The following is an 11,837-nucleotide window of genomic DNA, read 5'->3' as shown; positions in this document are numbered from 1 at the left end:
GATGACAAAGCTTCTCACCTTGTCTCTAAGGGAGAGCCCCGCCACACGGCGGAGGAAACAAATTTCGGCCGCTTGTACCCGTGATCTTATCTTTTCGGTCATGACCCAAAGCTCATGACCACAGGTGAGGATGGGAATGTAGATCGACCGGTAAATTGAGATTTTTGCCTTCCGGCTCAGCTCCTTCTTCACCACAACGGACTGGTACAACGTCCGCATTACTGAAGACAATCAATCAATCAAAGTTTATTTATATAGCCCTAAATCACAAGTGTCTCATTGGGCTGCACAAGCCACAACAACATCCTTGGCTCACATCCAACATCATAAGAAAGAACTCAACTCCATGGGCTACAATGAGAAAAAAAAAGAGATTTCTTGCAATGTAACACATCGTCGTGCTTCAGTATTAGCTGTACAAACTAACTACGGCAAAAGAAAAGTGAGCTTCTACATCAGCATTAAATTCGTTTGAGTTTGTAATTCACAACACATTGCGATAAGACAGCAATCTTTACTGACTGAAAAACATGAAAAATAATATTACAGTATATGTCAAGTATTAGCCCAAATATCATGTTTTGTTTGTAATCAGCTAGCTATGCAGTGTATGCCGTCATGATACACGCATGACGTGCTGCATATACGCATCATGATCAATATATAGTGTGACTCACTCGATGGATAGTTGTTCGTCTGGTCCAGCTGAGCAGGGACGTTTTTTCTTATTGATATAGGGTAAGCACACCATTTATGTCGAAGTAGCTTGTGTCCAAGTTCCACTTTTGCAGCTACAAGACGCTTTTACCTCACTCTAACGGCTTCCGTCTGCTCCAACATCTCTCCCTTTTCTTCTTGCTGGCTTCTAGAAGCAGCAGTTCATCTTCCGTTCATTCAGCTTCAAAAAGATAAGATTGTGAATCGTCTTTTGTCCAAAAATAGATTTCTTCGTTGTTTGTTACCAAGTTGTGACTGACTCCCAGCCGTCCTCGTGTGGGTTGGGGTGACACTGGACACACGACGCGTCGTAGCAGGTTTGATTGACTTTTATTGTTTCGCACAACCTTTCTTCGGGCCAGTCGGGCGCGCCCATTTCTAGTGCGCCGGTTCTGCTTCCTGGTCGCGTTGCACCTTTCGGTGCTTGCCTGCTGCGTCTGTGGCGGGGACTCATATTGCCATGCTCGGTTGTCGTGCTCGTGGTCGGGTTGCCGTGGTTTCCTCCTCTCTCTCTCGATCGTGCCTCCTTTGCCTCTTTTAAAGTCTAGGAGCAGATGCGCAGATTGTGAGCAAGTGTGTGTCCTACGCACCTTACTCCGATTGCCGTCCTGCCGCTCCGCGTGCGTCACGCCTCTCCTCGCTGCCGAATGCCCCGCCTCCTGGACTCCATTCTGGTCTAGAACGCTTCTATCCGCCCGCTGTCGGCCCGTCGGCTGCGTCTTTCCACAGACCTCCCCCGCCAGTTCTAGGCCGAGCGTACTCCCCCCCACCTTTTCTTCCAGGCGCGGGAAAATAATTGCTGCGGCCCTCTGGTTCCTTTGTCTTTCTTTTCTTTGTCTTCTGTGAGTCTTTCCTTGTCCTCTTCGTCCTCTTCTTTCCTTTCTTGCATTTCTCCCAGCAGGTCTTTCTCCTTGTCCTCTGTGAGTCTCTCCTTGTCATCTTTGTCCTCTTCTTCCTTTTCTTGCATTCCTCCAAGAATTTCTTTCTCAATTTCTTGAGCTTTTCCAACCTCTTCTTCATCCTCAATTTCTTCCTCTTCTTGTTCGTCTTCATCATTTCCAGCAATTCTACAATTATTTCTTCTATTTCAATTTCTTGTGTTACTTCTTCTCGTTTAAGTTTTTCTTTGTTCTCTTCTTCCTTTTCTTGCATTTCTCCAATAATTTTTTCCTTAATTTCTTCCTCTTCTTGTTCGTCTTCATCACTTTCCAGCAATTCTTCAATTATTTCTTCTATTTCATTTTCTTGAGTTACTTTTTCTCGTTTAAGTTTTTCTTTGTCTTCTTTGTCCTCTTCTTCCTTTTCTTGCATTTCTCCAAGAATGTTTTCCTCAATTTCTTGAGGTTCTTCGACTTCGTCTTCATCTTTAATTTCTACTTCATTTCCATCATCTTCTTTATCTTCCAGAATTTCTTCAATTGTTTCTTTTTCTTCATCATATCCTTGGACTTCAACTTCTTAAACCTCTTTTCCATCATCATCAACTTCTTCTTCTTTAACTTCTTTTCTCTCAATTTCTTGAGATTTTTGGACTTCGTCTTCATCTTTAATTTTTACTTCATTTTCATCATCTTCTTTATCTCCCAGAATTTTTTCAATAATTTATTTTTTTTCACCATTTTCTTGGACTTCAATTTCTCTTTCATCATCATCAACTTTTTCTTCAACATAAATTTTATCATTAACAAAATCTTCATCGTCGTCGTAAGTTTCTTCATCAACATCAATTTCATCATTAACGTAGACTTCACCATTAAAGTAAACTTCATTTTCAACGAAAATTTCTTCCTTACAAACTTCTTCTTATTTCTTCTTCAACGAAAGCTTCATCAACGTAAACTTCTTCTCTGTGCCTTTCCTCTTCCAGGGGGCACTCGTCCTCCTTCCTGTTGGCCGACAGCTCGCCCTGTTGGTCGGTCACCGCTACTGTCGCCTCTCCAGTCCTGCCTCCCAGGTAGATGGCATCGACACCGGCTTTCTTGGCTTCTTCTTTCGTCGTCTCCAGCAACGCTAGCATCATCTGGGTTTCCTGACGTTTTTTCTCAAGCAGCCTGGTGTAACTTGCCACGAGAGCCCAGATGACATCGTCATCCTCCGCTTCCACTGGTGTCTTTTTGTTGGGCGCCAATGTGACGGACTCCCAGCCGTCCTCGTGTGGGTTGCGGTGACACTGGACACACGATGCGACGTAGCAGGTTTGATTGACTTTTATTGTTTCGCACAACCTTTCTTCGGGCCAGTCGGGCGCGCCCATTTCTAGTGCGCCGGTTCTGCTTCCTGGTCACGCTGCACCTTTCGGTGCTCGCCTGCTGCGTCTGTGGCGAGGACTCATCTTGCCGTGCTCGGTTATCGTGCTCGTGGTCGGGTTGCCGTGGTTTCCTCTTCTCTCTCTCGATCGTGCCCCCTTTGCCTCTTTTAAAGTCTAGGAGCAGATGCGCAGATTGTGAGGAGGTGTGTGTCCTACGCACCTGACTCCGATTGCAGTCCTGCCGCTCCGCCGCATGTCCCGCCTCCTGGCCTCCATTCTGCTCCAGAACACCTATGTCCGCCCGCTGTCGGCCCGTCGGCTGCGTCTCTCCACACAAGTTTGCCATGATTAGAGCACACGCAAGCGTTTTGTCTCCGGAAGTCTGAACACACATTTGTTGCACAATAAACATGAAAATTACTTGACCACTTTCAGCTTTGCGAGGATACATACTAGTGAAGCTCTACATGATATCATCCATACAATACAATCAAAAACTTTGTAACAAGTCAGAACACATTCAGGACACGGTCACAAGAATGTTTCCCCGCTTGTACACCTCACACGCTGTCAGTCTTGTCAAGTCACCAGCACTCCCACGGATGTCGCAATACCGCTAATAGGCCAGTTACCACACCTAAAGTGCCTCACTTACCGGTGGCCCCGCGACCCAACACACACATCTAGAAGAAAATAAAACATAACTAGAAAACATCCAGAGAGCACAGAACTCCATCGGGCCTTAAAGTGCCTCCAGAGTTTAAATAGTAAAAAAAAAAAAGTCCTGAATCCAGACATTCCATATCCATATCCAAAACAGCAATTACTTGGTCCTTGACCCATTCCTGACATTTCCTGAAGGTTTCATGAAAATCCACCTGTAACATGTTGAATCGTTACTAACAAACAACCATCAGACAACAAAGGTAATGAACATGGCTCCTACGATGTTCTGTAACAAAATCAAATACCTTAAAGGGGAACATTATCACAATTTCAGAAGGGTTAAAACCAATAAAAATCAGTTCCTAGTGGCTTATTTTATTTTTCAAAGTTTTTTTCAAAATTTTACCTTTCATGCAATATCCTGAAAAAAGGCTTTAAAGTGCCTGATTTTCGCTATCTGTGAAGCCACCGTCCATTTTCCTGTTACGGCATCCAGTGATGCCAATACAAACAAACATGGCGGATAGCACAGCAAGATATAGCGACATTAGCTCGGATTCAGACTCGGATTTCAGCGGCTTAAGCGATTCAACAGATTACGCATGTATTGAAACAGATGGTTGGAGAGAGCGAAAAAGAAATTGAAGAACATGTTTACTTGACCCTCTTCCTGGGAAACTTATCAAGGAGCTCTTTGTATTATTGGTTCCATCAGTGCTAAATATTATAAACTTATCACTTTCCTCTGACACTGTTCCCCTAGCATTCAAAAAAGCGGTTATTCATCCTCTCCTTAAAACACCTAACCTCGATCCTGACCTCATGGTAAACTACCGACCGGTGTCTCACCTTCCCTTTATTTCAAAAGTCCTCGAAAAAAATTGGTGCGGAGCAGTTAAATGAACACTTAGTGTCTAACAATCTATGTGAAATCTTTCAATCCGGTTTCAGGGCAAACCACTCTATGGAGACAGCCCTCGCAAAAATGACTAATGATCTATTGCTAACGATGGATTCTGATGCGTCATCTATGTTGCTGCTCCTCGATCTTAGCGCTGCTTTAGATACCGTCGATCATAATATTTTATTAGAACGTATCAAAACACGAATTGGTATGTCAGACATAGCCCTGTCTTGGTTTAACTCTTATTTTACTGATAGGATGCAGTGTGTCTCCCATAACAATGTGACCTCGGACTACGTTAAGGTAACGTGTGGAGTTCCCCAGGGTTCGGTCCTTGGCCCTGCACTCTTCAGCATCTACATGCTGCCGCTAGGTGACATCATATGCAAATACGGTGTTAGCTTTCACTGATATGCTGATCACACCCAACTCTACATGCCCCTAAAGCTGACCAACACGCCGGATTGTAGTCAGCTGGAGGCGTGTCTTGATGAAATTAAACAATGGATGTCCGCTAACTTTTTGCAACTCAACGCCAAAAAAACCGAAACGCTGATTATTGGTCCTGCTGGACACCGACCTCTATTTAATAATACAACTTTAACATTTGACAACCAAACAATTAAACAAGGCGACTCGGTAAAGAATCTGGGTGTTATCTTCGACCCAACTCTCTCCTTTGAGTCACACATTAAAAGTGTTTGGAAAACGGCCTTCTTTCATCCCCGTAATATCGCTAAAATTCGCTCCATTCTGTCCACTAAAGACGCTGAGATCATTATCCATGCGTTTGTTACGTCTCGCCTCGATTACTGTAACATATTATTTTCGGCTCTCCCTATGTCTAGCATTAAAAGATTACAGTTGGTACAAAATGCGGCTGCTAGACTTTTGACAAGAACAAGAAAGTTTGATCATATTACGCCTGTACTGGCTCACCTGCACTGGCTTCCTGTGCACTTAAGATGTGACTTTAAGGTTTTACTACTTACGTATAAAATACTACACGGTCTAGCTCCATCCTATCTTTCCGATTGTATTGTACCATATGTCGCGGCAAGAAATCTGCGTTCAAAGGACTCCGGCTTATTAGTGATTCCCAAAGCCCAAAAAAAATCTGCGGGCTATAGAGCGTTTTCCGTTCGGGCTCCAGGACTCTGGAATGCCCTCCCGGTAACAGTTCGAGATGCCACCTCAGTAGAAGCATTTAAGTCTCACCTTAAAACTCATTTGTATACTTTAGCCTTTAAATAGACTCCCTTTTTAGACCAGTTGATCTGCCGTTTCTTTGCTTTTTCTCCTATGTCCCACTCTCCCTTGTGGAGGGGGTCCGGTCCGATCCGATGGCCATGTACTGCTTGCCTGTGTATCGGCTGGGGACATCGCTGCGCTGCTGATCCGCCTCCGCTTGGGATGGTTTCCTGCTGGCTCCGGGATAATGTGGTAGCAAAGCGCCTGATGTGCCAGTAGTTTTTCTTACTTCTCCCCAGTCTCAAAAAAACTTTATTTTTTCCGATTTTGTTGATAACAGATCAACTTTGGAGTGGAGAGTGAGGCGTTCTTTCTAAAAGGTCAGAGGGTAGGCAAAGCATATGTTTTGTCAATATTAGCTATTTGTCTGGAAAATGTTTCCGATTCCGCCATTTCTGCCTTTTTGGAGGATGACACTTAAACAATTTTCCCACGAATTAACACTTTACAACTTTCCCGCAGAACGCAATAAGAATGTTCAGGAGAATAATTTGTTTAAAAAAACAAAGCAAGCTACGTATAAAGAAATTATTCAAAGGAAGCCAGGGCTAACAATCAGGAGTTAAGTCTCCGCGGTCAGGAAAATTAATATCAACAGATACAGGGGCATGGTCAGATATAATGATGCTACGATACTTGCATGAGTAAAACGCAGAAACAAATGGAAACAAGGAGAGAAAAACAAATCAAAAACAAATTATATTAATTGTACATATTGCGCACATACGATTTTTCAAGCATAGACAAACGACAAAACAAAAACGGTATCTCGACACCCTCATAAATGTCTCAAAATTTCTCTCACATGCATTCAGATTTTTGGTGGTTTATCTTTAATGTTGAAAACCTTAGAAAAAACAGTTGTCTAACAGTTTACATATGGTATATAATGTTCAAAGCCGTAGGGACAAGCGGTAGAAAATGGATGGATGGATGTTCAAGGCCGTGTGGACTAGATTCCTCGTGGCCTACGCGAAAATCTACTGGCAGAAGGCAAACCTGGCGAGGTGATGATAGTGAGATCCGAATTTGGCCGTCTGCAGATGCATTTACCAAGAACCATAAACAAGGAGATTAGCAGAGTTTAGCGATGCTAGACCTCGTCATCGACTTCCCGCAGTTCTCCATTATAGGGTGAAGAGAGAGACCCCAGAGAATTGCACAAAAAACTTGGATGCAGATATAAATATTTGAAGGTATATTTGGTGTTTGTGTTGTGGGTTTGGATGAGACCATTAGTGGTCGAGCTGAAGCCTGGCTGTGTCCATGTGATATTCAGAACTGCAGTACTACAATGTCGCCAACATTGTGGGCAACATGAGTGTAGGGCGATCACACAAGTTTAAACATGTATGTAACACCATCCTGCTTGCATCACAAACAGAAATGTCATCAGGAGTACGTGTTCCTGCACACAATTTTCATGGATGAATTCAAATCTAATTATAGTTTCATAGATTCCCACCAACACTTTGTGCCCAACATCCATCGAGGTGAATGGGAAGGAGAGTCAGTACGTTCGTCCTGAACCATGCATTCTCCTCAACTTCACTAACATCAGAGGAATGCTCTACGAAGCAGAGGAAGTCAGACAGTGTTTGCTAAAAGGTAACGTGACAAGTCTAGGGGTCGTTGACATGAAAACTGTTTTGATTTTCTGTATTACCAATAAAGGACTGTGTCCTTTTGGCTGGGTTTTAAATCTGAACACAAATATTTAAATAGGATTTGTTTCCAAACCTTAACCCTAAACCACACCCAAGCCGTGAACCGAACCCTATAGCCCAAAACGCCAACCTTAACCCTAAAATTTTACCCCCTGAAGCCCAAACTAGAAATTGTCTTAATAGAGTTTTGTGACGGGTTTCCTACCCAGATCGTGTGGGTTGCCGTGCCGATCGACACAAGACGCATCGTAGCAGTTTTGACTTGTGTTTATTCTTTCAATAATCGTCATGTCTTGCTAGTCTGTCGCGCTAATTTCTGGCTCGCTGGCCCTTCCTGCTTGTCGCGGCACACCTTTCGGTGTCCGGGGCTGCGTCTGCTGCGGGGGCTCATCTGGATCTTGGTCTCGCTCGTCGTGCTCGTGGTCGTTGTTGTCGTGTGTTTCCTCTCCTACTTCTGCCACAAGTGTTCTTCCTCACCCCTTTTATGCTGCAGCAGAAGATGTAATGATTGAGCGCAGATGTGTTGGGTATGCACCTGACGCTGATGGCTGCAGTGTCGCTTCAGGCTTGCCACGCCTCTCCGCTCTGCTGCATGCTCCGCCTCCTGGCCACCATCTTGGTCAGGACAACCATTTACCCCGTCCCGCTGTAGGCTCGTCGGCGCCGTCTCTCAACAGTTTTGTTTTTATGCTTGGTTTTAGATTAGGTTTGGACCAGAGCTGCGGTTTGGAGTAGGGTTTCTTACTGGGGTTTCAAATTCTGATTACAATTTCATACCAAAGTCAGTGTCTCAAACCAGGGTGTCAAACTCGGTTCAGGGTTTCTTACTCTGGTTTCAAACTCAGAATTTATTTCAGCATAAGTATTGTTAAAAATCACAGTTTCCATTTTAAAGTAGAGTTTCAAACTCAGGTAAGGTGTTTTTTTTAATATTTTTTATAGTGGTTTAAAACTAAGATTATGGTTTGTTACTCATCTTTCAAACTCGAGTTAGGAATTTAAATGTGCGTTAGGTTTTATTATAAGGGTTTCAAACTTGGGTTAGGGTACCACACTACAGTTTTCGACAATTTCTAATAAGGGTTTTAAAGTCTGGTTTTAAGGGAGTTTTTACCAGAGTTTCAAACTAAGGTTTCAAATTGAAGTCAATGTCTGACGCTAAGGTTTCAAATTTGGTTTAGGGTTTCTTACAGGTTTAAAACTTGGGTTAGGGTTTCAAATTAGGATTAGTTTATTTACTAAAGTTTAAAATTGGGGTTCTGGTTGCTTACTCAGGATTCAAATTAGGATTATAGATTTTTACTTCAATTTAAAACTCAGGTTAACAGTGTTCCGAATAACACCATTAAATGATATCTGCTTTACTAATGCTGTTACTTTAACTAGTAACGGGTAATCTAATTAATTAGTTTTATGCACAGTATGTTTCAACGCCGGTACTGAGATGTTTGATGTAATGTGGCATGTTACTTTTGATGTGGTTGTACGTCAACAAGACAGCGTCAGAATCACAACAATTTCAATGCAAGAAATATATTTTTTACTAATGAAAGAAATAACCAGCCCAAGCCTGAAATAAACTGGGAATTGTATTTATATAGCGCGTTTCTCTAGTGATTTAAAGCGCTTTACATAGTGAAACCCATTATCTAGTTACATTTAAACCAGTGTGGGTGGCACTGGGAGCCCAAGGACACAAAAACTGTGACTAGGATTGCAGAAGCAGGGACTGAACCTTGAACACTCAAGTTCCTGGCACGGCCGCTCTACCAACCGAGTTACGCCGCACAAACTCAATATCAAATAAAAGGCGGAAACATCACACAGCAAACAGCATGTAAACTGACACACACATACACACTACTACTGCGGGGGAATAATGAACAACAAATCAATAATTGAAGTGACAAACTTGCAAGTGTACATTTCCCCGTTTGTGGATAAGGAAAAGACAGCCATCAAAACACATTCAATCTCTTTATTAACTTGCGCTAACACTCCAGTGAAAAGAAGCAGTAGAGGTGTCGTCACTGCCTGCAAACTGCTTTTCTGAACTAACAAACACAGCTGAGCTAATGCTACTCTGGCTGGGTGCTGACATCACTTGGCAAGAGGGACCACCTCTTAAAGTGGAACTGCACATAACAAATAAAAAATAAAAATCCTAACGTTTACAATCATTATGCGAGACAAGAACACACGTCTTTTGTTTTTATTTGGATTATAAAGCTGATAAAAAATGCTTGGAAGACGTGGCTAATGGGAGTCACTGTTGGAGCCTTGAAAGACCTCTAAGACAAATTCAAAACCTATTTACCCAATTTCGATCGTTTTAATCACTTCCGGGACTGATTTCTTCCACGCATTAAATTTCCATTTCCATAGCAGCAACAATGTGTGTCCTACTTACGGATGCACAACCATTGTGTGTCTTCTAATCATGGCAGATTCGGTAAGAAACAACTAAAACGACTATTTTTGGACATATGAGGATTCACAACTTTAGCTTTTTCAATCTGAACATACGGAGGATAAATTGCTGCTTATGCTCAAGCCAGCACGAAAAAGAGGGTGAAATGTCAGAGCAGACAGAAGCCGATAGAGTGATGTAAAAGCTGCTCAAATCTGCAAATGTGGAACTTGGACACAAGCTATTTTAACATAAATGGAGTGCTTAGCCTAAATACACCGGAAAAAAACGTCCCTGGCCAGCTGGACCAAAGAGACAACTGTCCTTCAAGTGAGTCACACTTTATATCAATCATGATACACGCAGTACGCCATGCATGTTATTACAACTACAGTACATACGCTGTATGGCTAGCTAGGTACAAACAAAACATGAAATGTGGGCTAATACTTTAAAAATACTGTAATAAGATTGTTCATGTTTTTCAGTCAGTAAAAAATTGGTGTGTTTTTGCGTTGTGTTGTGCATTACAAACTCAAACACGTTTCGTGCTGACATAGAAGCTAGCTTATCTCACGCCATACTTAGCTTTTACGACGGTAGGTCGTGAGTTCAAACCCCGGCCGAGTCATACCAAAGACTTTAAAAATGGGACCACTTATCTCCCTACTTGGCACTCAGCATCAATTGGAATTGGGGGTTAAATTACCTAAATTGATTCCCGGGCGTGGCCACCGCTGCTGCTCACTGCTCCCCTCACCTCCCAGTGGGTGAGACTGATGGGTCAAATGCACAGGATAATCTCACCATAAGCTAGTGTGTGTGACAATCCTTGGTACTTTAACTTTAACTTTAACTTTAATACCGAAGCATGCCAATGCCTCACTACTATAGTATGAGTTCCTCAGTGTTTGCTCTTACAATAACAATGTTGCTACAGCTTGTTTGATATACATGGTTACGGGAAGTAAATGAAGTATTGGTGACGGTTTTTGAATGCATCTTTAAAGTGATTTAGAGGTAGAATAGATTGCTGGCCACCTAGAGCTAGCTGATTTTGACATGTTAGACTGTAAAAAAACACACAAAGAAACGTTGTCCTCTTGTTTCTTGTAATGATTGTGAACGATGGGCAAAATTTCCCAAAAAGTTCAGTTCCATACACAAGGCACATACACACACTCCGGTGAAACATCTCGACAATCAGTCACTAGTAGTAAAACTCCTGCTTTTCTCATGGTCCAAATAGTTTACAGTAGCACTATACATAATCATGATACCAGGGCGTGTAGTGAGGGGCATTTTGTACTCCCTCGTCCCAGGAAGAATGCTTTGCGGAAATCTTTTATCAATAGATCTGTATCGCTCTGGAATAACCTGCATCAAATTCTCACCGGAATTGAAAGTAAACAGTTTTTTTTTAAAAGGAAAGTAATATATTCTCCGAGTCTGTAAATTAGTTTTCTTGTTGATGATTTTTGTTTGGTTTTGTATTGTGTAGTTATATTTATATTTTAGTTATTATTCTGTGACTGTAAATTGTTTGCTTGTTTTCTTATTGATGCTTTTATTTTTTTATTATTGATGCTTTTATTTTTTTTTCTGTATTGTGTGCGCGGGCGTTTCCTGCTTCTGTTCGCGGTGCAACTTGCGGTATCCGGGGTTTGCGTCTCTGGCGGGGGCTCATCGTCTCTCAGGTCTGATCCTTGTTTGTTGCTCGTGGTCGGTCTTCTCCGGTGGGTTCCTTCTCCTACTTCCCCCTGAATGTTCCTCCTTCCCCTTTTTTTGCTGCAGCAGAAGGTAATGATATTGAGCGCAGGTGTGTGGTGTACGCACCTTGCGCTGATTCCTGTTGTCGTGCCGCCCTGCGAGCGTCACGCCTCTCCTCTCTGCTGAATGCCCCGCCTCCTGGCCTCCATCTTTGTCGGGGCAATCATGTTTCTCAGCCTGCGTCTCTCCACATGTAGTTATAAT

General features: G+C 42.6%; 1 protein-coding gene across 1 annotated transcript; it reads right to left on the bottom strand.

The window, feature by feature from the left end:
- Nucleotides 1-758: 758 nt before the first annotated feature.
- LOC133535491 (uncharacterized) lies at nucleotides 759-3,311 on the bottom strand. Its single transcript, XM_061875376.1, has 5 exons — nucleotides 3,182-3,311; nucleotides 2,943-3,139; nucleotides 2,515-2,866; nucleotides 963-1,648; nucleotides 759-898 (listed from the first exon to the last, which is right to left on the bottom strand). Exons 1-5 carry the CDS (start codon nucleotides 3,309-3,311, stop codon nucleotides 866-868), a joined length of 1,398 nt encoding a protein of 465 aa, XP_061731360.1. The 3' UTR covers nucleotides 759-865.
- Between the last annotated feature and the right edge of the window lie 8,526 nt (nucleotides 3,312-11,837).

This window comes from Nerophis ophidion, linkage group LG02, assembly GCF_033978795.1.
Source record: "Nerophis ophidion isolate RoL-2023_Sa linkage group LG02, RoL_Noph_v1.0, whole genome shotgun sequence".
NCBI classification, from domain to species: domain Eukaryota; kingdom Metazoa; phylum Chordata; class Actinopteri; order Syngnathiformes; family Syngnathidae; genus Nerophis; species Nerophis ophidion.
This window is presented reverse-complemented; position numbering and strand designations above follow the sequence as displayed.

Coding starts and splice junctions, on each gene's coding strand:
- LOC133535491 (XM_061875376.1), bottom strand. CDS start 3,311: ATGGCAAACTTGTGTGGAGAGACGCAGCCGACGGGCCGACAGCGGGCG. Junction 2,867..2,942: donor CCCGACTGGCCCGAAGAAAG/GTTGTGCGAAAC, acceptor AACCCACACGAG/GACGGCTGGGAGTCCGTCAC. Junction 1,649..2,514: donor TGAAGAAGAAATAAGAAGAA/GTTTGTAAGGAA, acceptor AAAGATGACAAG/GAGAGACTCACAGAGGACAA.